A 28,000-nucleotide genomic window follows, 5' to 3' on the forward strand; every position below is an offset into this window, starting at 1 on the left:
GTTGGTGCACTAATTGTAAGTGTATCTTGTGTTTTTTATGTTGATTTAATAAGTAAATAAAAATAAAAAAATAAAATTAAATAAAACATTTTTTTAGATTAATAAAAAAATCCTTCGAGCCCGGTGGATGGGGACGACTGGTCTATAGTGTCGGCACTGACTACAAAGGCGGACACGCGCAACGTCATGTTAAGTCCTAGTAGTAAATATTGTAATTGTTACTCCAATCCACTCTTTTATTTCTCGATTTTCATAACAAAAAGTAAAAGCTTAAGTTGGGCTTTATTCCGATGACCACATTATAGCATCGTTGGTGCTATTTGTTAGCGTCAACATCAATGTACGTTTAGCTTTTTCATTTAGTAGCACCAGTGCTACTAAATGAAAATAATTGCAGCACAGACAATTTTTTTTTTACCACAGAAAAAGTAGCAATATGAAATGTATTGAATATCACAATTTCAAATATTAACATTGCAACACATACCAATACGGCCTTTTTAGTTTACTAAATTACAATTTTAAATTTCCCGGGAGTTTTATCTTCGAAACATCGTGTAATGATGACGTGTACGCAAGACGTCACAGGTTTTTAGGAAGTATGAGCGCTGCACACACACACAGCTAAAAGTCGTCTGCTTTAACCGCATAATTATACAGTATTTTGGACATCTGTGTTGCTGAATCTTTTGCAATTTGTTCAATTAATAATGGAGAAGTCACAGTAGAAAGATGGAGCTGGGAAGCCTTAGCCTTTAACCACACAAACACACGGTGATTCCTTGTTTAAAATTCCTGGAGGTGAAACTTTCCTATGGATCAGAGCGCGGTCAAGAGAACATGGATCTTTACCAAATGTCAACCAGCAGGTTTCGGTGAGAAAATTGTGGTTAAAAAGTCAGTTCTTACCGTAGAAAAGATGAGTTCGCGCCGTCCATAGCTGCCGTCGACTCCCCCGAGACACTGCGCGTCAAGACACCCGTGGAGACACCCTTCCGACTATCAGGTACTACTTAACTCACTAAAACACTAGCAACACAATAGAAAGATAAGGGATTTCCCAGGATTAACCTAGTAAATGTCTCTAAAAACATCGGAATCCGTCCCAATGCAATCGTGTTTTTTTTTTAAACTTTTTTTTTTAACTTTTTTCTAGTCCGTCGCTATCAATATCCTCAAACACAAATTTTTCATCCTCGCTCAAATTAATGGGGAAATTGTCGTTTTCTCGGTCCCAATAGCACTTTTTGTTGGAGGCTCCCATTATAATCAATGTGAAGATGTGAGGAGCCATCAAACATGTGACGTCATCGTCTGCGACTTCCGGTAGAGGCAGGGCTTTTCTCTTAGCACCGAAAGTTGCAAACTTTATCGTCGATGTTCTCTACTAAATCCTTTCAGCAAAAATATGGCAATATCCCGAAATGATCAAGTATGACACATAGAATGGACCTGCTAACCCCGTTTGAATAAAAAAATCTCATTTCAGTAGACCTTTAAATCAGGGGAGTCCAAACAAGTGCAGCCCGCCGTCGTCTTCAGTTTGGCCGGCGAGACATCACGCGCTAAATAAGAAATGTGGCCTGCGGGGCGTCGACAATTTCATTTAAAATATTTGACAGTCTAATCGCTGACATTTTGCTGCGCTCATGTGGATAAATTGAGTATATCGGGTCAATGACCATGGATTTTGTGGGTAAATGTATACATATATATATATATATATATATATATATATGTAAATGTGTGTGTGCGTATGTATAAATTGTGTGTGTGTGTGTGTGTGTGTGTGTGTGTACATGTGTATGTACATGTGTATGTATATGGGCGTGTGTGTGTGTATAAATGTATGTGTGTGTGTATGTATATATGTATAAATACAGTGGGGCAAAAAAGTATTTAGTCAGCCACCGATTGTGCAAGTTCTCTCACTTAAAATGATGACAGAGGTCTGTAATTTTCATCATAGGTACACTTCAAAAAATGGCATCCCTTTATCACTGAAACTATCTGTTTTTCTGGCTTCACTGACACCATTATTAAATCAGTGGGTGATTGCTTTTGGGTGATTTATTAATTGCAAGTACCGGCTCAATCTGGACATTTGAACAGCCTTCACATATCCGTTCCTTTCTGCCTGGATTGTGGTTAATAAATAAATAAGATCACACAAAATGGTTGATTGATTATATGACCGAAATAAACTTTTTTCATTCATTCATTATTTCCCTCACATACAGTAAGTGGGTTCCTCGCTGTGATGTCCTGCCATCAAAGTTTCATTTTGGGGGACAGCGTGGCGCAGTGGTAGAGTGGCCGTGCGCAACCCGAGGGTCCCTGGTTCAAATCCCACCTAGTACCAACCTTGTCACGTCCGTTGTATCCTGAGCAAGACACTTCACCCTTGCTCCTGATGGGTGCTGGTTGGCGCCTTGCATGGCAGCTCCCTCCATCAGTGTGTGAATGTGTGTGTGAATGGGTAAATGTGGAAGTAATGTCAAAGCGCTTTGAGTACCTTGAAGGTAGAAAAGCGCTATACAAGTACAACCCATTTATCATTGGGACGGCGTGGTAGAGTGGCCGTGCGCAACCCGAGGGTCCCTGGTTCAAATCCCACCTAGTACCAACCTTGTCACGTCCGTTGTATCCTGAGCAAGACACTTCACCCTTGCTCCTGATGGGTGCTGGTTGGCGCCTTGCATGGCAGCTCCCTCCATCAGTGTGTGTGAATGGGTAAATGTGGAAGTAGTGTCAAAGCGCTTTGAGTACCTTGAAGGTAGAAAAGCGCTATACAAGTACAACCCATTTATTTTGTTTCTCGACAAACAGTTGACTATTTTCCGAAGAGGCCCTAACCCCTCCTTTATGGTGTTACATTTTACTTTGAGAAATGTCGCCAGGGTGCGTCCCTCAAACGGCCCCCAGGCCGCACTTTGGCTTGAAACCGGTCCTGTAGAGTCAGACACGCAGACGCGTTCCCCCGGACCGTCTGTGCCGCTTATCACTCCCAGTCTAGCCGCTGGCCGCGCGGCGCTCATGTTTGCAGTGGAAGCCGGGGGAGGGGGATGGACCCGGGGAGTGGTCCGGGGGCCCTGGACCGTGGCACTTCCCACCAAGGCGACCCCTGACCCCCGGTGCCATTAATCACTGGGCTCCTGATGTCCCTGTCCCTGGGGGGAAATCAGCGCGGGGCAAAGGATGATGGGAGGTGAAGCCTGCAGCCAATTACAGATGGGCTCAGAGCAGCTGAGTGGACAAATCAAGGCTTTATGGAGAGATGAAATAGCCAACAAGGTCTCCTGTCCTCAGCGTGCGCTGCCACGTCATCTCCTCCTTGCAACCATCTCAGCAGCTTAGGATGAAGGGCTTCAGGCCATCAAAAGGTGTTTTTTTTTTTTTTTTTTTCTTCCTCTTTCGCAGTGCTCCAATTAAGATTGTTAGAGGTAAACGTCTCCAGGGTTGAAAGCCGTGCAGATGTTGCGGACACCAAAGGCTCTGGACAGCTGTTGGGTTTTTTGGACAATTATAGACTTATTGAAGGTGCCCAATGAGGTGGCAACGTGCTGAAACATGAAACATTATGTGTCTTCTAGTGAATGGCATGGTAGGATACACACGATGTGCAGAATCTGACGTTTCAAGCAGCACTTTATGACATTTTACATTCTCTTTACATGTAGAGTATTTAGAGTAGTCAGTGTACAGCTTGTCTAGGACCGATTGACTTTCCCCTGAAAATGAACCAACGCAGCCTTTATTGTGAAGCCCTTTGAGGCACTTTTGATTTAGGGCTAGACCGGGGCTCTTCAAAGGCCGCCCTAGTGTGAAAATGGAAAATAATGAAGATTTTTTTTTTTGTTTTTGTTTAAATATGCCTTCCGCCCAAATGCAGCTGAGATAGGCTCCAGAAAATGGATGGATGTTTTCTGTAGGAGAACAAACCTTTCTAATTGTTAGAAATCCCACTGTTTTATGTTGAACATGCATCACTGATGAGAGTATTTGTTGAGCACCGTTTTGTCCTGCTAATTTCAGCGATCCTTGAACTCATCGTCGTTTGTATACGTGTTGAACTTTCTCCGAAGCTGCCACAGAGATGTTTTTTATGCCACTCCTTCAGTGTCTCATTTTGTCCACCAAACCTTTTATGCTGTGCTATGCTGTGCCAGGTCACTAATGCAACTACTACTACTATTACTACTACTACTAATAATACATATAATGCTACTACTGCTAATACATATAATGCGACAACTACTACTCGTAATAATAATAATAATACATATAATGCTATTACTACTACTACTACTAATAATAATAATAATACATATAATGCTATTACTACTACTACTACTACTAATAATAATAATAATAATAATACATATAATCCTGCTGCTGCTACTACTACTAATAATAATAATACATATAATGCTACTACTACTAATACATATAATGCGACGACTACTACTACAAGTACTACTACTAATAATAATACAAATAATGCTATTACTACTACTACTACTAATACATATAATGCTACTACTACTACTACTACTACTACTACTAATATAAATAATAATAATACATATAATGCTGCTGCTGCTGCTACTACTACTACTACTACTAATGATAATACATATAACGCTGCTGCTACTACTACTACTAATAATAATAATAGTACATTCCGCTGCTACTACTACTACAACTACTAATGATAATGCATACTGTAAAATGCTGCTACTACCAATAACAATACATGTACTGCTGCTGCTGCTACTTCTACTACTACTACCACTAATAATAATAATACATATAATGCTGCTGCTACTACTAATAATAATAATAATACATATGCTGCTGCTACTAGTACTACTGCTAAAAATAATACAAATAATGCTACTACTAATAATAATAATAATACATATAATGCTGGTGCTACTACTACTACTAATAATAATAATAATAATAATACATATAACGCTGCTACTAGTACTATTAATAATAATAGTAATTATAATATTACATATAATGTTGCTGCTGCTACGACTACTACTAATAATAATAATACATCTAGTGGTGTTGTGGTTTGTGTAGCCCTTTGAGACACTAGTGATTTAGGGCCATATAAATAAACGATTGATTGATTGATTGATTGATTGATCTAATGCTGGTACTGCTACTATTACTACTACTACTATTAGTAGTAATAATAATACTGCTGCTGCTACAAATACTACTACTACTACTAATAATAATAATAATAATACATATCATGCTACTACGAGTGGTAGTAGTAGTTGTAGCAGCAGCAGCACTACTACTACTAATAATATTAAAAATAATAATAATAATACATATAATGCTGCGACTACTACTACTACTACTAATACATATAATGCTGCTACTACTACTACTACTAATAATAATAATACTACATCTCATGCTGTCACTACCACTACTACTACTACTATTAATAATAATACATACAATGCTGCTACTACTACTACTACTACTAATAATAATAATAATACTACATACAATGCTGCTACTACTACTGCTGGGGGACGGCGTAGCACAGTTGCGAGAGTGGCTGTGCCAGCAACCTGAGGGTCCCTGGTTCAAGCCTCACCTTCTACCAACCTCGTCACGTCCGTTGTGTCCTTGAGCAAGACATCTCAGCGTTGCTCCTGATGGGTCCTGGTTAGCGCCTTGCATGGCAGCTCCCGCCATCAGTGTGTGAATGGGTGAATGTGGAAATAGTGTCAAAGCGCTTTAAGTACCTTGAAGGTAGAAAAGCGCTATACAAGTATAACCCATTTACTACTACTACTACTAATAATAATATTACATATAATGCTACTACTACTACTAATAATAATGATAATAATAATACATATAATGCTGCTACTACTACTAATAATACATATAATGCTGCTACTACTACTACTAATACTAATAATAATAGTAATAATAATAATGCATATAATGCTGCTACTACTATTACTACTACTAATAATAATGATAATAATAATACATATATTGCTGCTACTACTGCACCACACTCCACAGTTTTATGAGTGCATGTGATTTGAGGTGCCAAAGGTGTGAATAAAATAAAAGCCTGTGTGGTTTGGGGGCGGGGGGGTTGTCCAGCACTCTTGTATCTCAATTGTTGTCCCATCATTGTTCATGGTTCCGGGGTGGCCATGAAAAACATGGCTTCCTGCTGACCTGCACTTTTAATTCACACATCAATAATCCCCCCACCAACACCTCCCGGCTGACCTCTGACCCCTCCGGTTGTACTAATTGTTTGATGCGGGATTGATGCGCTGGCGTTGCATCAAATAACTGACAGCCAAGCACGCCCCGTGCTTTTGATGCCTTCTGGAACGGCCCGCAAAAGACGACGGCAGCTTTTTTCCGGCCTGACGGTGACGTCTGTGTTTAGCGTGCGCGCAAGATGATGCAACGCTCAGCACGTGCCGCACTGTCTCCACCAGGGGGCCCAACTGTTTGCCTCCAGGGGCCAAAGTGAAAATGTGCCAGCGGGCCTCACACAACAATTTTAAGCATGAAACACATATCGTCAAAAAGTCCCCATCATTAGTAGCAATGATGGATGGGAACTAGTTAGCCTTGGGAACATGCCATCAATGATTGTGTGAGTGTTAAGACTATCCCAAGCTTTTTTACTTTCAATATGATTTCGATATTGATCTGATCTAATATTAGCAGGAATCATACATATTATTATGATATTATTTAGTTGTATGGAATGTTAGAAAAGTGAAATGAGTCAAACGGAACAATGTATGGACAACACACTAACCCATTATTTATTGTCTGGAATGGACTTATGCGGTCTTAAGTTGAAGTGGAGTGGTAATTGTTTTTGGCGTTACATAGTGATTATAAACATTTATACTAAGTTAAGTTCATGACACTGTAAGTTGGATGATGCGGACACGTTCTTTACTGGATGATTTCTAGTAGGCTCCTGCCTTGTAGACTTTGTATGTGTAAGTAATGTGTAGCTAGGGGTGTAACGGTACGTGTATTTGTATTGAACCGTTTCGGTACGGGGGTTCCTGTTCGGTTTCGAAGGTGGACCGAACAAGTTTCCCCACGAACAAATGAAGTCTAAAGTCTTAACAAGCTGCTCCGCTCCGTTCTGCCTCTGTCTCTGTTTCCTACACAGCACCCAGCATTGTCCCACCCACACAACCATCTGATTGGTTACATATATAGCGGTAACAACCAATCAGCAGTGCACATTCAGAGCGGTTACAACCAATCAGCATTGCGTATTTAGAGCGCATGCAGCCAGCGCTTCAGCATCGAGCAGATAGGTGTTTAGCAGGTAAGCAGTGGACTCTCCCCAAATTATAATAAACACCTCCGAGTCAACGTTCTAGAAACAAATTGCAGCTCAGCTTGCACGCAGTCCTGGCTTGAGGTGAAGGTTGATTAACTTTTAGCGTAATGTTAGCTCATTGTGCTGTGTGTGTGCGTGCGTGCGTGCGTGCGTGTGTGCGCTAGTGATATAATAATGTAACTGCATCATTAAGCCTACATGAACTCCATGGTGTTCAGGGATGAATAGTCTCTCCTATTGCTGTTGTACTATTTTTTCAGCATTAGTTATGTCGCAGCCTAGTTTGAATGGCAGGGTCCCTGCTATCACAAGTTGATAAAAATATAACATTTACGTAATTAAAATCAACTACAGGCTTCCAAAATGCTGTAGTAAATTATGCATGACGAGTTGACTTGAAACTGTTTAATGTTGCACTTTTTATATGTAGAAGAAAAGTTTTGTCATTTTATTTAATCCAAGTAACAAGTTGAGGCAGTTTAATGTTGATTAACGTGGGCAGAATTATTAGTGTTCCCAATGTTGAAAGGATAAACCCATTGTTTAAAAATGTGGTAAATAAATAACCAAAAAATGAATATCATGTTTTCTTACTGTACCGAAAATGAACCGAAAGGTGACTTCTAAACCGATGTACGTACCGAACCGAAATTTTTGTGTAGCGTTACACCCCTATGTGTATCTATAACTATTTGATACTTGTTGATATCGACAAATGTGCTGTTTTATTGTTAAATGGTTACATTTTGCTAGCTTGTATGCTATTGTGTGCTTAGCCGTTGTGTAGCTGCTAGCTCCTAGTAATCTAAAGTCAAGGTTGTTTACCTTTTTGTAAATGACTTGACAATAAAAAAAATAAACTATGTGCTTATTAAAGGACACTTAGATGATACCTGGGTGTTCAGCTTTATAAAAGTAAACACGCTGCAGGACTGCTTGTATCGCACATGATATTGCACAAAAGTAAACACGCTGCAGGACTGCTTGTATCGCAAAAGCAAACACGCTGCAGGACTGCTTGTATCGCACACGAGTAAACACGCTGCAGGACTGCTTGTATTGCACATGATATTTCACAAAAGTAAACACGCTGCAGGACTGCTTGTATCGCACAAGTAAACATGCTGCAGGACTGCTTGTATCGCACATGATATTGCACAAAAGTAAACACGCTGCAGGACTGCTTGTATCGCACACAAGTAAACACGCTGCAGGACTGCTTGTATCGCACATGATATTGCACAAAAGTAAACACGCTGCAGGACTGCTTGTATCGCACACAAGTAAACACGCTGCAGGACTGCTTGTATCGCACACAAGTAAACACGCTGCAGGACTGCTTGTATCGCACATGATATTGCACAAAAGTAAACACGCTGCAGGACTGCTTGTATCGCAAAAGCAAACACGCTGCAGGACTGCTTGTATCGCACACGAGTAAACACGCTGCAGGACTGCTTGTATTGCACATGATATTTCACAAAAGTAAACACGCTGCAGGACTGCTTGTATCGCACAAGTAAACATGCTGCAGGACTGCTTGTATCGCACATGATATTGCACAAAAGTAAACACGCTGCAGGACTGCTTGTATCGCACACAAGTAAACACGCTGCAGGACTGCTTGTATCGCACATGATATTGCACAAAAGTAAACACGCTGCAGGACTGCTTGTATCGCACACAAGTAAACACGCTGCAGGACTGCTTGTATCGCACATGATATTGCACAAAAGTAAACACGCTGCAGGACTGCTTGTATCGCACACAAGTAAACACGCTGCAGGACTGCTTGTATCGCACATGATATTGCACAAAAGTAAACACGCTGCAGGACTGCTTGTATCGCACACGAGTAAACACGCTGCAGGACTGCTTGTATCGCACACGAGTAAACACGCTGCAAGACTGCTTGTATTGCACATGATATTTCACAAAAGTAAACACGCTGCAGGACTGCTTGTATTGCACATGATATTTCACAAAAGTAAACACGCTGCAGGACTGCTTGTATCGCACAAGTAAACACGCTGCTGGACTGCTTGTAACGCACAAGAGTAAACATGCGGCAGGACTGCTTGCATCACACATGATATCGCACACAAATAAACACGCTACAGGACTGCCTGTATCCCACACAAGTAAACTCGTGCAGGAATGCTTGTATTGCATATGATATCACACAAGTGAACACGCTGCAGGACTTCTTATATCGCACAAGTAAACACGCTGCAGGACTGCTTGTGTGACACATGACATCGCACACTGGCAAACACGCTACATGGCTGCTTGTATGGCACATGATATCCCAAACAGGTAAACATGCTGCAGGACTGCTTGTATCGCACACAGGTAAAAATGCTGCGGGACTGCTTGTATCGCACACAAGTAAACATGCTGCAGGACTGCTTGTATCGCACACAGGTAAAAATGCTGCGGGACTGCTTGTATCGCACACAAGTAAACATGCTGCAAGACTGCTTGTATCGCACATGACATCACACACAAGTAAACACGCTGCAGGGCTTCTTGTATCGCTCATGATATCACACTCAAACACGATGCAGGACTGCTTGTATCGCTCATGATCCATCCATCCATCTACTAGCGCTTGTCCCTTTTGGGGTCGTGGTGGGTGCTGGAGCCTATCTCAGCTGCAATCGGGCGGAAGGCGGCGTACACCCTGGACAAGTCGCCAGCTCATCACAGATCGCTCATGATATCGCACACAAACACGCCGCAGGACTGCTTGTAGTAAAACTAATATTGGAAATGGAAAGTGCAGATGCAGGCCGATATAATCCGATACTTTTTTTTTTTTGCTGATATTGGACCAACGTGATATCAATACTAGATGGGGCCACCGCTAGAGGGTTTAAACGGTCAGTATGAATGTGTGTTACATTCATCAAAGGACTATTTGGCCCCCAGTTCTCTATTGCTTATCATGTTTCAGTTTATCTTTACCCGAGCAGCGCTGGCGTCCTGGCATCAGGCCGGCTTGTTTTGCCTCGTGTTAACGAGCTCTGCGGATTAGATGCCTGTTTTCCTGCCCCGACTTTAACCAGCTAAACCCTTTTAGCGCGCTCCTGCTGAAATATGAAAAAAACGGAATTTTGACGTGACGTGTCTCATCCTATTTTATATTCAGCATGTCAGAAAAAGAAAGAGTCATACAGTAGATAACAGGAAATAGTCATGGGACTATCACTATTGTGTAGAGATGTCCGATAATGGCTTTTTTGCCGATATTGTCCAACTCTTAATTACTGATTCCGATATCAACCGATACCGATATATACAGTCGTGGCATTAACACATTTTTATGCCTAATTTTGTTGTGATGCATTAAACAATGTAACAAGGTTTTCCAAAATAAATCAACTCAAGTTATGGAAAACAATTCCAACATGGCCCTGCCATATTATTATTGAAGTCACAGAGTGCATAATTTTTTTTAACATGCCTCAAAACAGCAGCTCCCCGAGAGAGCTTGAGGACGTTTAGGTGGGCGGAGTTGGGGGGGCCGCAGGGGGGTGTATATTGTAGTGTCCCGAAAGAGTTAGTGGCTAATAATTTGTTCTGTCGTGTTACGGTGCGGATGTTCTCCCGAAATGTGTTTGTCATTCTTGTTTAGTGTGGGTTCACAGTGCGGCGCATATTTGTAACAGTGTTAAAGTTGTTTATACGGCCACCCTCAGTGTGACCTGTATGGCTGTTGAACAAGTATGCGTGCATTCACTTGTGTGTGGGAAAAGCCGTATATATTATTGTTTAGTCTTTATTTGAAGGGACAATGCACAGAAACATTAAGCTCAAAGACAGATATGTTCTGTACCAGATTATAGCTAAACAGCTAATTTCCATCTGCAGTTCCTGGCTACCTAAATTAAAGGGATACAAAAATCATGCAATACAATTATTAAAGTAAAAACATACCAAATCACAAAATCAAATTAAGAAAAGTCATAAAATCTCCTTTCCTGGACACATACTTAATATACAATACAACCACATCTCATTTACATAATCACACTAAGACAATACATGCTCTTGTTCACATCTGTCATCATTTGTAAAAACAACCATGATTTTAACACACACACACCTCACAATTTACAACAAAAATGCTGTCATGGATAAATATAATACAAATTAAGTTGATCTGCCTAATATAGAGGCCACCTTAGTGACCGTGTGAGCAGCTTTGATTGCTCCAAAGCCCCTTTTTAACTTCCTTTGTAATGCGATTTGATGGCGACTCGTTCAGGGTGTACACCGCCTTCCGCCCGGTTGTAGCTGAGATAGGCACCAGCACCCCCCGCGACCCCAAAGGGAATAAGCGGTAGAAAATGGATGGATGGATGTCAATGAAGAGTAATCTGTTAAAGGGGAACATTATCACCAAACCTATGCAAGCGTCAATATATACCTTGATGTTGCAGAAAAAAGACCGTGTATTTTTTTTAACCGATTTCCGAACTCTAAATGGGTGAATTTTGGCAAATTAAACGCCTTTCTGTTTATCGGTCTTTTAGCGATGACGTCAGAACGTGACGTCACCGAGGTAACACACCCGCCATTTTCATTTTCACATTACAAACACCGGGTCTCGGCTCTGTTATTTTCCGTTTTTTCGGCTATTTTTTGGAACCTTTGAGACATCATGCCTCGTCGGTGTGTTGTCGGAGGGTGTAACAACACTAACAGGGAGGGATTCAAGTTGCACCACTGGCAAGAAATCTGCCGCCAGACCCCCATTGAATTTGCCAGAGTGTCTTAATATTTTACCGGCGATGCTAAGACAGACATGGCACAGAGATGTATGGATAACCTGCAGATACATTTGCAACGATTAAGTCAACGAAATCACAAAGGTGAGTTTTGTTGATGTTGTTGACTTATGTGCTAATCAGACATATTTGGTCGCACCATGACTGCCAGCTAATCAATGCTAACATGCTATGCTAATCGATGCTAACATGCTATTTATGCTAGCTGTATGTACATTTGAAACTAGATACCCACATTTAATGCGAAACAAACACTTACCAATCGACAGATTTAAGTTGCTCCAGTGTCACAAGATGGGAAAGTCCTGATCGTTTGGTCCGCACATTTTACCGGCGATGCTAATAAGGCAGCCATGCTATGGGCCACTTCATTAGGTATACCCATGTTATGGCCGAATAGCGTCAATAGCTATTCGCTCAATAGCTTCAATTTCTTCTTCAATTTCGTTTTCGCTATCTGCCTCCATACTCCGACCATCTGTTTCAATACATGCGTAATCTGCTGAATCGCTTAAGCCGCTGAAATCCGAGTCTGAATCCAAGCTAATGTCGCTATATCTTGCTGTGGTAACCGCCATGTTGTTTGTATTGGCAGCACTGTGTGACGTCACAGGGAAATGGACAGTCGCATCGCAAATAGCGAAAATCAAGAACTTTAAAGCTTTTTTTAGGGATATTCCGGGAGGTGTAAAATTTTGAAAAAAACTTCGAAAAATAAAACAAGCCACTGGGAACCGATTATTATTGTTTTCATCCCTTTTGAAATTGTGATGATGTTCCCCTTTAAACTTTTCAAGTTTGTTGTGAGGTCGTTCCACTCCTTTATGGCTTTAAATGACATGGCTGATTATGAGATTGGGCCGGCACGCAAAGGCAGTGCCTTTTGAGGTTTATTAGCGCTCTGTGCTTCTCCCTACGTAAGTGTACCACTCCGTACAGCGGCGTTTTAAAAAGTCATACATTTTACTTTTTGAAACCGATACCGATTATTTCCGATATTACATTTTAAAGCATTTATCGGCCCAAAAAATCGGCAGTCCGATATTATCGGACACCTCTACTGTTGTGTATGTTAAAATGTTGATGTCACTTGAGAGATGCACAACATTGAGTTGTAGGTGGTCCTCCGTATTCATGGCATCGTCTCTATTCACACGCCCTTGTGTCATCTCTAGCCTGCTGTGCAATCCTATTGTTGCACGGTCCACATGCACAAAGAGGAGGAAAACACAGTGTCCAAACAATGTGTGTTTATTGCTCAATACTAAGGAAAACAACTGCAATACCCCTGCCAGGCCTGCAGGTGGCAGATGTCCCACTAAATCAGTGCTTTTCAGATAGCAGGGTGGACGCATTGTAGAAAACCCCGTTTCTTTATGAGTTGGGAAATTATGTTAGATGTAAATATAAACAGAACACAATGATTTTGCAAATCATTTTCAAGCCATATTCAGTTGAATATGCTACAAAGACAACATATTTGATGTTCAAACTGATAAACTTTTTTTTTTTTTAACTTTAGAATTTGATGCCAGCAACACGTGACAAAGAAGTTGGGAAAGGTGGCAATAAATACTAATAAAGTTGAGGAATGCTCATCAAACACTTATTTGGAACATCTCACAAGTGTGCAGGCTAATTGGGAACAGGTGGGTGCCATGATTGGCTATAAAAACAGCTTCCCAAAAAATGCTCAGTCTTTCACAAGAAAGGATGGGGCGAGGTACACCCCTTTGTCCACAACTGCGAGAGCAAATAGTCAAACAGTTTAAGAAAAACGTTTCTCGAAGTGCAGTTGCAAGAAATTTCGAGATTTTAACATCTACGGTCCGTAATATCATCAAAAGGTTCAGAGAATCTGGAGAAATCTCTCCACTTTAGCGGCGTGGCCGGAAACCAACATTGAATGTCCATGACCTTCGATCGCTTTATCAAAAACCGACATCAATCTCTAAAGGATATCACCACATGGGCTCAGGAACACTTTAGAAAACCACTGTCACTAAATACAGTTGCATAACTCAATCATCCATCCATCCATTTCCTACCGCTTATTCCCTTTTGGGGTCGCGGGGGGCGCTGGCGCCTATCTCAGTTACAATCGGGCGGAAGGCGGGGTACACCCTGGACAAGTCGCCACCTCATCGCAGGGCCAACACAGATAGACAGACAACATTCACACACTAGGGCCAATTTAGTGTTGCCAATCAACCTATCCCCAGGTGCATGTCTTTGGAGGTGGGAGGAAGCCGGAGTACCCGGGGGGAACCCACGCATTCACGGGGAGAACATGCAAACTCCACACAGAAAGATCCCGAGCCTGGGATTGAACCCAAGACTGCAGGACCTTCGTATTGTGAGGCAGACGCACTAACCCCTCTGCCACCGTGAATCAAAAACCGACATCAATCTCTAAAGGATATCACCACATGGGCTCAGGAACACTTCAGAAAACCACTGTCACTAAATACAGTTGCATAACTCAATCAATCAATGTTTATTTATTTAGCCCTAAATCACAAGTGTCTCAAAGGGCTGCACAAGCCACAACGACATCCTCGGTTCAGATCCCACATCAGGGCAAGGAAAAACTCAACCCAGTGGGATGACAATGCGAAACCTTGGAGAGGACCCTCACCTGTTGTTAAACGGGACAGTCTGGCGTGCGGAGGATACTTAGGTTTGAAAGTGTATTTCGCTGCTTGCGTTTGCCGCCATCGTCAAAAAGGTCCGGGTTGAAGAAAGCCCCGCAAAGCATCTTGGGATATGTGAGTCCACGAAGAATAGTCGAGGGGCATCCTCCGAATACAGGGGGAAGGAGGGCGCGTTCGTCGGCTGCATTTGGAGGAGCCTTCGAATTTGAATGAATTGGGACAGCACCCCCCGCGACCCCAAAAGGGACAAGCGGTAGGAAATGGATGGATGGATGGATGGGACAGCCTTCGCGCAACGTTGTGACGAAAATGGCCTTCAAATTAGCCCTTTGAAGGATGCAGACCCTGAATTGGGACACTTTGTGTATGTGTGTGTGTGTGTGCGTGTGTGTGTGTGTGTGTGTGTGTGTGTGTGTGTGTGTGTGTGTGTGTGTGTGTGTGTGTGTGTGTGTGTGTGTGTGTGTGTGTGTCTTTGAAGTACTGTCATTTAATGACCACCTGGTTGTCATTTGTCCTGAGGGCAAATAAAGGTGCTATTAGTTTCAGGTGAACGACTGTTAATTAACTCCTTTAGAGCGGAGGTCACTATTTGAGGAAGTTTTCACAGACTATAACTGTGTTGTTGTTTTTTTTTTTTTTTAATACGTTTGTGTAAGCTTTCAAAAAGGCCTGTGTCCATTTAAAGGCCTATGGAAATGAGAAATTCTTATTCAAACGGGGATAGCAGGTCCATTCTATGTGTCATACTTGATCATTTCGCGATCTTGCCATATATTTGCTGAAAGGATTTAGTAGGCAACATCGACGATAAAGTTTGCAGCTTTCGGTGCTGATAAAAAAAGCCTTGCCTGTACCGGAAGTAGCAGACGATATGCGCGTGACGCCACGGGTTGTGGAGCTCCTCACATCTGAACATTGTGCACAATCATGGCCACCAGCACCGAGAGCGATTCGGACCGAGAAAGCGACGATTTCCCCATTAATTTGAGCGAGGATGAAAGATTCGTGGATGAGGAAAGTGAGAGTGAAGGACTAGGAAAAAAAAAAAAAGACTATACAGTGGGAGCGTTTCAGATGTTATTAGACAAATTTATTGGGATAATTCTGGAAAATCCCTTATCTGCTTATTGTGTTACTAGTGTTTTAGTGAGATTATAAGGTCGTACATGTACAACCTGAAGGTCGGCCTCGCACCTTTCTTCAGCACCAGTCGACGGGTGGTGGCGATGCTCATCTTTGCCCTTCGCAATGGACCCTTTTCGAAAGATCGAAATGATCGCTGCATAATACACTGTACTTTGTGTGTGTGGTCCAATCCAACCGTGTTCACTTGACCGCTCTGTTCCATAGTAAATCTTCACCGTCATCTTTCGGGAATGTAAACAATGAAACACCAGCTGTGTTTGTGTTGCTTAAGGCGGCCGCAATACACCGCTTCCTACCTACAGCCTTCTTCTTTGACGTCTCCATTATTCATTGAACAAATTGCAAAAGATTCAGCAACACAGAGTCCAGAATACTGTGGAATTATGCGATGAAAGCAGACGACTTAAAGCTGGGAACAAAATGTCCTCTACAATGCCTGACGTCACGCGCAAGCGTCATCATACCGAGACGTTTCAGCAGGATATTTCGGCGCAAAATTTAAAATTGCAATTTTGTAAACTAATTGCCATGTGTTGCAATGTTAATATTTCATCATTGATATATAAACTCGGTAGTTGTGGCTTTCAGTAGGCCTTTTAAAGACCCCAATATTTGTACACAAATGCGTTTTTATTGTTCAAATAGCTTAGAAGGTAAAGGAGCAAAATAAACAGTGTGATTAATCTGCACATATCAATCAATCAATCAATGTATTTTATTTCGGCAATCTTCACATAAAACAAAGAACAACAACAAGAAAAGAAAGAAAAAACACTCATTTGAGCAATGATTGAGCCGAAAGGTTGTAGGTTGAAGCAACGCTTATATAAACCTACCCCATCACAACAAGAACAAGGTTCAAAATATATAAAATCTAAAACATGCTTCACTTCTATTACTTTTTTGTTAAACAATATATAAGCAACATATTTGTAGCACACGTCTCATATACACAGTTTAACATTTAAATCAAACATATACATTTGTACACTCTATATATATATATATATATATATATATATATATATATATATATTATATATACACAATTTATTTGAATTCCATATAAAGTGGTAATATATACATTTTAATATAACCTATATTGGACGTATCCTCGCTCATCCATGCGGACTGGACACTGGCCGAGAGTGGAGTCTGTTGTCTTGGTTGCTTTGTTGGGTCTGCTCCTGTCTCTGGCCATGCTCCCTCCACCCCAGCGGACGATGGCGTGGAACACCGCAGAGGCCACCACAGTGGATATGTTTCTTTTACTTTTTATTCATAGCTGTATGTAGAAGTGTCTGCTTGTATCTGCTGCTTTAATGTCTTTAATGTCCTCTGTGTTCTTTGATGTTTGATGTTTAAAGAGGGCTGTGTACCATGGCTATGAGTTTTAGTTTTTTTCCCTTGGCCTCAGTCTGCACCCCCTCTCCAGGGCCCAGGCTTAGACCGATTTGTTTTATTTTATTTTAATCTTTAATTTTTTACTGGCTCCGCTGTGAACGGGACTCTCGCTGCTGTGTTGGATCCATTATGGACTGGACTCTCGCGACTGTGTTGGATCCATTATGGATTGATCTTTCACAGTATCATGTTCTCATATGTTCTCATAGTCATCAGTATCATCAGTATCACAGTATCATGTTCTCATAGTCATCAGTATCATCAGTATCACAGTATCATGTTCTCATAGTCATCATTGTCACCGATGTCCCACTGGGTGTGAGTTTTCCTTGCCCTTATGTGGGCCTACCGAGGATGTCGTAGTGGTTTGTGCAGCCCTTTGAGACACTAGTGATTTAGGGCATATAAGTAAACATTGATTGATGATTGATATAAAAACAAATATGATTAAAAACTATTTTAAAGGGTAAAATCAATTAAAACAGTAAAATAGAAATCAAAGTGTATAAAAAACACAGAGAACAGAGGACCACACAACTCACGTAGTGTTAAAAGCCAAAGAATAAAAGTGGGTCTTAAGACCAGACTTAAAACACTCCACTGTGGAAGCAGTTTGAACATGGAGCGGCAGAGTGTTCCAGAGCTTAGGGCCGACCACAGAGAAGGCCCTGTCTGCCCTGGTCTTAAGTCTGGTCTTGGGCACCACGAGCTGGAACTGGCTCTCGGACCTCAAATCGCGCGCAGGAATGTAAATTCGGATAAGGTCCGAGATATATTGTAACCCTGTTGGAAGTAAATCTTTACTTGCTTTATAAATCATTTGGGCAGTCTTGAGTTGGATATATACGTGATTCATGCAAACTGTTTTGTGATTAATCGCATTTTTTTTGACAGCCCTTATTATCAATCAATCAATCAATGTTTATTTATATAGCCCCAAATCACAAATGTCTCAAAGGACTGCACAAATCATTACGACTACAACATCCTCGGAAGAACCCACAAAAGGGCAAGGAAAACTCACACCCAGTGGGCAGGGAGAATTCACATTCAGTGGGACGCCAGTGACAATGCTGACTATGAGAAACCTTGGAGAGGACCTCAGATGTGGGCAACCCCCCCCCTCTACGGGACCGAAAGCAATGGATGTCGAGCGGGTCTAACATGATACTGTGAAAGTTCAATCCATAGTGGCTCCAAGACAGCAGTGAGAGTCCCGTCCACAGGAAACCATCTCAAGCGGATCAGCAGCGTAGAGATGTCCCCAACCGATACAGACGAGCGGTCCATCCTGGGTCCCGACGAGCGGTCCATCCTGGGTCTCGACTCTGGATTTAGTCGTGCAATCCTCTAAATGAGCTTCATTATACTGGACTAGCCAGGAGGGACCCCCCCCACCCCCCCCCCCTACCCCACTGCTGCCGGTGGATTAGCAGGTCGCCACAATCCCCTCCTGCTCCCGGGCGTACACTGTTGCACTTTTTGATTCCCCCCCCCCTCCCCTACCTCCCCCCTGCAAGCCTCAGTGCAGATAAGCCCTTGACAAGATGAATGCATCTGTATCAAAAGTCTGGAGCCGCTTTGCTCCGTGTTGTTTGGCGAATCCCCTTTTCCAGGTCGAGCCATATTGCCGTAACATGTTTTTTTTTTTTTTTCAAGGCAAATTTAACTCAAGTGCCTTTGACCAGGCAAAAATGTTGCAAACGGTCCTCATGGTCTCATGCTGTCCTCAGGCACCCCCGTCAACCGCATCCCCATCATGGCCAAGCAGGTGCTGGACCTGTACATGCTCTACAAGCTGGTGACGGAGAAGGGCGGCCTGGTAGAGGTGATCAACAAGAAGATCTGGAGAGAGATCACAAAGGGACTCAACCTGCCGACCTCCATCACCAGCGCGGCCTTCACCCTGCGCACGCAGTGAGTGTGTGTGTGTGTGTGTGCGTCGTCATGGATACCTGCAATCAGCGCCAATCCCTTTTCGCTCACTCCTGTCTTTTTCTTTCGCGGTCCAACAAATTTGACGACAGAGTTTTCATTTAAACTTTGTTTATAAAGGATTTGACTTAGGAAATGTCATATCATTTATATGAAGTGAAGTGAATTATATTTATATAGCGCTTTTCTCTAGTGACTCAAAGCGCTTTACATAGTGAAACCCAATATCTAAGTTACATTCAAACCAGTGTGGGTGGCACTGGGAGCAGGTGGGTAAAGTGTCTTGCCCAAGGACACAACGGCAGTGACTAGGATGGCGGAAGCGGGAATCGAACCTGCAACCCTCAAGTTGCTGGCACGGCTGCTCAACCAACCGAGCTAAACCGCCCCACATGATATAGTTTTTATAGTATGATATAGTTTTTATATACAGATAATAAATAATATCCATCCATCCATCCCTTTTCTACCGATTATTCCCTTTTGGGGCCGCGGGGGGCGCTGGCGGAAGGCGGGGTACACCCTGGACAAGTCGCCACTTCATCGCAGGGCCAACACAGATAGACAGACAACATTCACACACTAGGGCCAATTTAGTGTTGCCAATCAACCTATCCCCAGGTGCATGTCTTTGGAAGTGGGAGGAAGCCGGAGTACCCGGAGGGAACCCACGCATTCACGGGGAGAACATGCAAACTCCACACAGAAAGATCCCGAGCCTGGATTTGAACCCAGGACTACAGGACCTTCGTATTGTGAGGCAGACGCACGAACCCCTCTTCCACCGTGAAGCATGCCGTGACCAAATATGTCTGATTAGCACATAAGTCAACAACATCAACAAAACTCACCTTTGTGATTTTGTTGACTTAATCGTTGCAAATGCATCCGCAGGTTATCCATACATCTCTGTGCCATGTCTGTCTTAGCATCGCCGGTCAAATGTGCAGACACTCTGGCACATTCAATGGGGGTCTGGCGGCAGATTTCTTGCCAGTGGTGCAACTTGAATCCCCCCCCGTTAGTGTTGTTACACCCTCCGACAACACACCGACGAGGCATGATGTCTCCAAGGTTCCAAAAAATAGTCGAAAAAACGGGTTGCGGGGGGCGCTGGCACCGATCTCAGCTAGTCGGGCGGAAGGCGGGGTACACCCTGGACAAGTCACCACCTCATCGCAGGGCCAACACAGATAGACAACATTCACACTCACATTCACACACTAGGGCCAATTTAGTGTTGCCAATCAACCTATCCCCAGGTGCATGTCTTTGGAAGTGGGAGGAAGCCGGGAGTACCCGGAGGGAACCCACGCATTCACGGGGAGAACATGCAAACTCCACACAGAAAGATCCCGAGCCTGGATTTGAACCCAGGACTACAGGACCTTCGTATTGTGAGGCAGACGCACTAACCCCTCTGCCACCGTGAAGCATGCCGTGACCAAATATGTCTGATTAGCACATAAGTCAACAACATCAACAAAACTCACCTTTGTGATTTTGTTGACTTAATCGTTGCAAATACATCTGCAGGTTATCCATACATCTCTGTGCCATGTCTGTCTTAGCATCGCCGGTCAAATGTGCAGACACTCTGGCACATTCAATGGGGGTCTGGCGGCAGATTTCTTGCCAGTGGGTGCAACTTGAATCCCCCCCGTTAGTGTTGTTACACCCTCCGACAACACACCGACGAGGCATGATGTCTCCAAGGTTCCAAAAAATAGTCGAAAAAACGGGTTGCGGGGGGCGCTGGCACCGATCTCAGCTAGTCGGGCGGAAGGCGGGGTACACCCTGGACAAGTCGCCACCTCATCGCAGGGCCAACACAGATAGACAGACAACATTCACACTCACATTCACACACTAGGGCCAATTTAGTGTTGCCAATCAACCTATCCCCAGGTGCATGTCTTTGGAAGTGGGAGGAAGCCAGGAGTACCCGGAGGGAACCCACGCATTCACGGGGAGAACATGCAAACTCCACACAGAAAGATCCCGAGCCTGGATTTGAACCCAGGACTACAGGACCTTCGTATTGTGAGGCAGACGCACGAACCCCTCTTCCACCGTGAAGCATGCCGTGACCAAATATGTCTGATTAGCACATAAGTCAACAACATCAACAAACTCACCTTTGTGATTTTGTTGACTTAATCGTTGCAAATGCATCTGGAGGTTATCCATACATCTCTGTGCCATGTCTGTCTTAGCATCGCCGGTCAAATGTGCAGACACTCTGGCACATTCAATGGGGGTCTGGCGGCAGATTTCTTGCCAGTGGTGCAACTTGAATCCCCCCCCGTTAGTGTTGTTACACCCTCCGACAACACACCGACGAGGCATGATGTCTCCAAGGTTCCAAAAAATAGTCGAAAAAACGGGTTGCGGGGGGCGCTGGCACCGATCTCAGCTAGTCGGGCGGAAGGCGGGGTACACCCTGGACAAGTCACCACCTCATCGCAGGGCCAACACAGATAGACAACATTCACACTCACATTCACACACTAGGGCCAATTTAGTGTTGCCAATCAACCTATCCCCAGGTGCATGTCTTTGGAAGTGGGAGGAAGCCGGGAGTACCCGGAGGGAACCCACGCATTCACGGGGAGAACATGCAAACTCCACACAGAAAGATCCGAGCCTGGATTTGAACCCAGGACTACAGGACCTTCGTATTGTGAGGCAGACGCACTAACCCCTCTGCCACCGTGAAGCATGCCGTGACCAAATATGTCTGATTAGCACATAAGTCAACAACATCAACAAAACTCACCTTTGTGATTTTGTTGACTTAATCGTTGCAAATACATCTGCAGGTTATCCATACATCTCTGTGCCATGTCTGTCTTAGCATCGCCGGTCAAATGTGCAGACACTCTGGCACATTCAATGGGGGTCTGGCGGCAGATTTCTTGCCAGTGGTGCAACTTGAATCCCCCCCGTTAGTGTTGTTACACCCTCCGACAACACACCGACGAGGCATGATGTCTCCAAGGTTCCAAAAAATAGTCGAAAAAACGGGTTGCGGGGGGCGCTGGCACCGATCTCAGCTAGTCGGGCGGAAGGCGGGGTACACCCTGGACAAGTCGCCACCTCATCGCAGGGCCAACACAGATAGACAGACAACATTCACACTCACATTAACACACTAGGGCCAATTTAGTGTTGCCAATCAACTTAAATATAATAATAAAAAAATCTATACAAATATGATATATTATCGTTAACTTTATATTTTGCTTCTATTTTTTTTATGCAATTTTATTTATTTCTTTATTTATTATTAGTGAAGTGTGAATTATATTTATATAGCGCTTTTCTCAAGTGACTCAAAGCGCTTTACATAGTGACACCCAATATCTAAGTTACATTTAAAGCAGTGTGGGTGGCACTGGGAGCAGGTGGGTAAAGTGTCTTGCCCAAGGACACAACGGCAGTGACTAGGATGGCAGAAGCGGGAATCGAACCTGAAACCCTCAAGTTGCTGGCACAGCCACTCTACCAACCGAGCTATTAATGTTTTATTTATATATTGACTAAAAACATAAATACAAATATAATAACTATATTATCATAATTATATATTTTTATTTTTAATGTCTTTTTCTGTGTTAATTATTCATGTTTAATGTATATATTGACTATAATATAGTGATATGTAAATGTTGCAACAATAAAAAGTATTATATTTAACATATACACTTAAAATATTTAATTATTTTGTGAGTTCTCATGTTTTAGGAGTTTTTTTTCCCCTCCAAGTATGTAATATTTGCTGTATGTTTTGTCTACTTTTTATGTTCACTACTACTTTGTAAATAAATGATGAAATAAAAATATGCTGCCAGGCATGTTTAACAAAACATTGATTTACATTATTCACATTTAATTTTTTTTTTAAATGAATGATCATTTATGTAATTATATAGTATATAATTATTTTATTTAGTTATTATACAAATAAGTAATGTAACCACCCGAATGCAGCTCCAGCGACCCCGAAAGGGATAAGCTGTATACAATGGATGGATGGAGGTACAAATCTAATCAATCAATCAATGTTTATTTTTATAGCCCTAAATCACTAGTGTCTCAAAGGGCTGCACAAATCACAACACAAACCACAACAACATCCTCGGTAGATAATAATATATTAACTATTTATTTTTTAAAACATTGTATTTTTTATTTATATAATAATATTAACTTTATACTTTCCTGCTATTTTTTTACTCAATTTATTTTTTGTTAATGTATTATTAATGTTTGATTTATATATTGACTAAAACATCAATACAAATATAGTAAATATCATAACAATATATTTTCATATTTAATATCATATTTATGTTTAATTTATACATTGACTATAATATAGTGATATGTAAATGTTACCACAATAAAAAGTATTATATTTAACGTATAGACTTAAAATATGTAATTATTTTGTGAGTTCAGTTCTGTTTTATGAGAGGTTTTTTAACGTAATATGATTTGTTTACTTTATTTTATAAATAAATGATGAAATAAAAATATGCTGTTAAGCATATTTAACAAAACATTAATTTACATGAAATATATTTAATTTATGTTTAAATTAATGATCATTTGTGTAATTATATCTTATATAATTATTTTTTACAGTTATTATACAAAAAGGTAATGTAATAATATCAAGTCTAGACAAATCTAATAAAAGATTAACTATATATTTTTCTAAATTTAAATGTTTATGTATTATTTGTTTCATTTATATATTGACTATTATATGGCTGTGTATGAATCTTATAAAAATAAAATATGTTTGGTTTATACACTTAAAATATTTGATTATTTTGTGAGTTCAGTCAGTTATGAGGTTTTCTCTCCAACTATGTAATATTTGCTATACTTTGTTTACTTTTGTTTAACTGTTTTCTTTATAAACAAATGATCATTATAAAATGTTTTTAAGCAGATTTAACAGTAAATTTAATTACATTATTCATATATATACTTTTTTTAATTAATTATCATGTATACAGTATATATGTATATATGGATAATAATTAATACAATAATATAACGTCGATACAAATATAACAAATGTATTGTCAATAATTGTATATTTTTTTATTTGTATGTCATTGTCCTTTTTTATGTACAATGTATATGTTGACTATTGTAGAGTGATAAATAAATGTTACAACAATAAATATGTATTATTTAATATATACACTTAAAATATCAAAAATATTTTTAAGTTCGGTTATAGTTCATGTTTTTTTTTCTCCAATTACATATTTATTATATTTTTTTGTTTTTTACTTTTGTATGTTAATTATGATTATTACGGTTGTTGTATTTATTTAGTGTTTTTATTCTTTAAACATTTGTGTATTATTTTTTGTGTATATCCAGTTATAAGAAACTCTAATAATAGAATACCGCAGCATATAAATTCAGTATTATTTAGGAGCAAAATACATTGTCAAATGAAAATAATAATAATAATATTAATGAAAATAATAATAATAATGGGTGGGTTCCAAAATGAGGAGATTGATTGATTGATTGATAACATTTGATAAAATGTATATGTTGACTATTGTAGAGTGATAAATAAATGGTACAACAATAAAAATTTATTATTTAATACATACACCTAAAACATCAAAAATATTTTTAAGTTCGCTTATAGTTTTTTTTTTCTCCAATTATATATTTACTATATTTTATTGTTTACTTTTGTATGTCAATTATGATTATTACGATTGTTATATTTATTTAGTATTTTTATTCATTAAACATTTGTTTATTATTTTTTTTGTACATCCAGTTATAAGAAACTATAATAATAAAATAGCGCAGCATATAAATTCAGTATTATTTAGGAGCTAAATACATTTTCAAATGATAATAGTAATAATAATAATATTAATGATAATAATAATAATAATGGGTGGGTTCCAAAATGAGGAGATTGATTGATTGATTGATAACATTTGATAAAATGTATATGTTGACTATTGTAGAGTGATAAATAAATGGTACAACAATAAAAATTTATTATTTAATACATACACCTAAAACATCAAAAATATTTTTAAGTTCGGTTATAGTTGTTTTTTTTTCTCCAATTATATATTTACTATATTTTACTGTTTACTTTTGAATGTCAATTATGATTATTACGATTGTTATATTTATTTAGTATTTTTATTCATTAAACATTTGTGTATTATTTTTTTTTGTATATCCAGTTATAAGAAACTAGAATAATAAAATAGCGCAGCATATAAATTCAGTATTATTTAGGAGCTAAATACATTTTCAAATGATAATAGTAATAATAATAATATTAATGATAATAATAATAATAATAATGGGTGGGTTCCAAAATGAGGAGATAACACATCTTTGTGAGCATTTGAGGCTCCGTGTTTATCCACAAGACTTTTTGTTTCTCCCACTGCTTGTCCCGACCAATCCGTGCGTCCATTACATCACACATAAGTCCCATCGATCGTTATTGATTTATTGACACGCTCTGGGTCAGAGTTCACCATGACTAAGGTGGGTTGTTTGATTGACAGCTGGGGAGGAAACAAACCTTGAGTGTATTGTCGCACCTTCTTGGTCGGCGTCCACTTCAGCGAGGACGCCTTAATGAAGCCTCATGTATTTTTAATGGCGCGTGGCCGTGCTCCATCTAATGGACGCCGGCTCTTTGCGTCTTATCGATCCTCAAACGCCGCCGCCGCCGCCGCCGCAATTATGCCGTCAGCATAGATAACACTGCGTGTTGATTTTGCTGTAATGGCACGGAAAAGGCTGCAGCGGTGACGGCGCATATTACCCCACTCTGACGGCATGTTGTGCTCCTGCAGGTATATGAAGTATCTGTACCCCTACGAGTGCGAGAGGAAGGGCCTCAGCTCCCCGGGCGAGCTCCAGGCGGCCATTGACAGCAACCGGCGCGAGGGCCGGCGCCCCAGCTACAGCAGCAGCCTCTTCCGCTTCTCGCCCTCGCCCAGTACGGCGCCGCACATCCTCTCGCCTCCCAAGATGCACCTCTCCGCCCTGGCCGCCGGGACCTCGGGGGTCCTCAATGGCCTGCACGCCTCGCCGGGATCCTCCATGAAGAAAGGTAGTTATATAACATCCTTCTGACTTGCTTGAGTCGACGTGATTTATTAAAAAAATGTTTTTTTTTTCTTGTGCTTGTAGTTGTTTGTAATATCTTGTCTTGTGTTAAATATGATGTAAAAAGAGGCCCTAACCCTAACCCAAACCAGGTTCCTGTTCCATTCAGTATAATTATGGAACAACAGTGCCCTCTGCTGCCCACTGCAAGAACTGCATGCTATAATCTATACATAAGTGCATAAACTAAAGATAATATATTCTAAAACAAAACATTTTTATTCTTTTACAGTCATTTGTGTATGATGTAAGATGTTACTATTAAATTAAAATTATTTTTGTAGGTATCATCATATTATTGTTATGATCATTCATTACTAATAAGTGTTTTGATAATAGCTGCATTTATTTTTCTATGAATTTCATATTTAAATGTTATAGTGCGCTATTAGTTTTATATTTTTTTATAATAGAGGAATACCAATTACTTGAATACACTATTTCCTATTATTTATATAAAGCATATTATAGTATTTTAATTTATATTATAATGCCATATATGCCATTTCTTTGTGACTTTAATAATAAAATAATGACATTATTATATACATTATATTTGTTTGTATATTAATGTAGTTTTTTATAATACCAAGTGTGTATTATGATAAATGATTGCCATAATTTTAAATATTATACATATATATTTAAAATTAATGAATATAATGTAATTGTTAAAGTATTATTGGCATTTATATACATTATATATATTTATGTATATGAATGTAATTTATTTTATAATTGGCCCTAGTGTGTGAATATGAGTGTGAATGTTGTCTGTCTATCTGTGTTGGCCCTGCGATGAGGTGGCGACTTGTCCAGGGTGTACCCTGCCTTCCGCCCGATAGTAGCTGAGATAGTCGCCAGCGCCCCCCGCGACCCTGAAGGGAGTAAGCGGTAGAAAATGGATAGATGGATGGAATACCAAATATGTCATTATTTGTGTATATTATATTAAATTATTGACATATTTATAAATATTATGAGGTGGTAACTTGTCCAGGGTGTAAACCGCCTACCGCCCGAATGCAACTGAGATAGGCTCCAGCGACCCCCGAAAGGGACAAGCGGTAGAAAAATGGATGGATGATTGTATGGATAATATATAAATATCATGTCAATGCAAAAATTGTTGTATTATGTATTATCTATAGATGTGTTGTATATCAGTGTTTTTTACGAGTGATCCCAAGCAGACTGCCAAAAAACATGTTTCTCAGATATAGTCCACAGCAGTGTAATACACTTTTCCGCCACTTGTGGCAGTACTGGCAATCTCAAACAAACCATAGAAGTAGATAAATAGATAGTATTTTATTGAATCCTTCAGGAGAGTTAAGTTAAGCGCAAAAATTACGACTAATGTGGTGAAACTGTATTTTCGTTTGCACTTCAATGTATTTATTTATTTACTTTTGTACTCATTTAGTTAATCTAAATATCATTAGAATGCATTTATTTTAACACTGCATAATTGCACGTACATTCATTTTTCATCATTT

At 40.4% G+C, this 28,000-nt stretch overlaps 1 protein-coding gene across 1 annotated transcript in view; it reads left to right on the forward strand.

The window, feature by feature from the left end:
- LOC133536041 (AT-rich interactive domain-containing protein 3B-like) overlaps positions 1-28,000 on the forward strand; it is a 336,012-nt gene that overhangs the window by 296,553 nt on the left and 11,459 nt on the right. Inside the window, exons 5-6 of the mRNA XM_061876224.1 lie at positions 19,109-19,292; positions 26,186-26,445. Coding sequence (XP_061732208.1) covers positions 19,109-19,292; positions 26,186-26,445 — 444 coding nt within the window. The remainder of the gene's footprint in view (positions 1-19,108; positions 19,293-26,185; positions 26,446-28,000) is intronic.

This window comes from Nerophis ophidion, linkage group LG02, assembly GCF_033978795.1.
Source record: "Nerophis ophidion isolate RoL-2023_Sa linkage group LG02, RoL_Noph_v1.0, whole genome shotgun sequence".
Taxonomy (NCBI): Eukaryota; Metazoa; Chordata; class Actinopteri; order Syngnathiformes; family Syngnathidae; genus Nerophis; species Nerophis ophidion.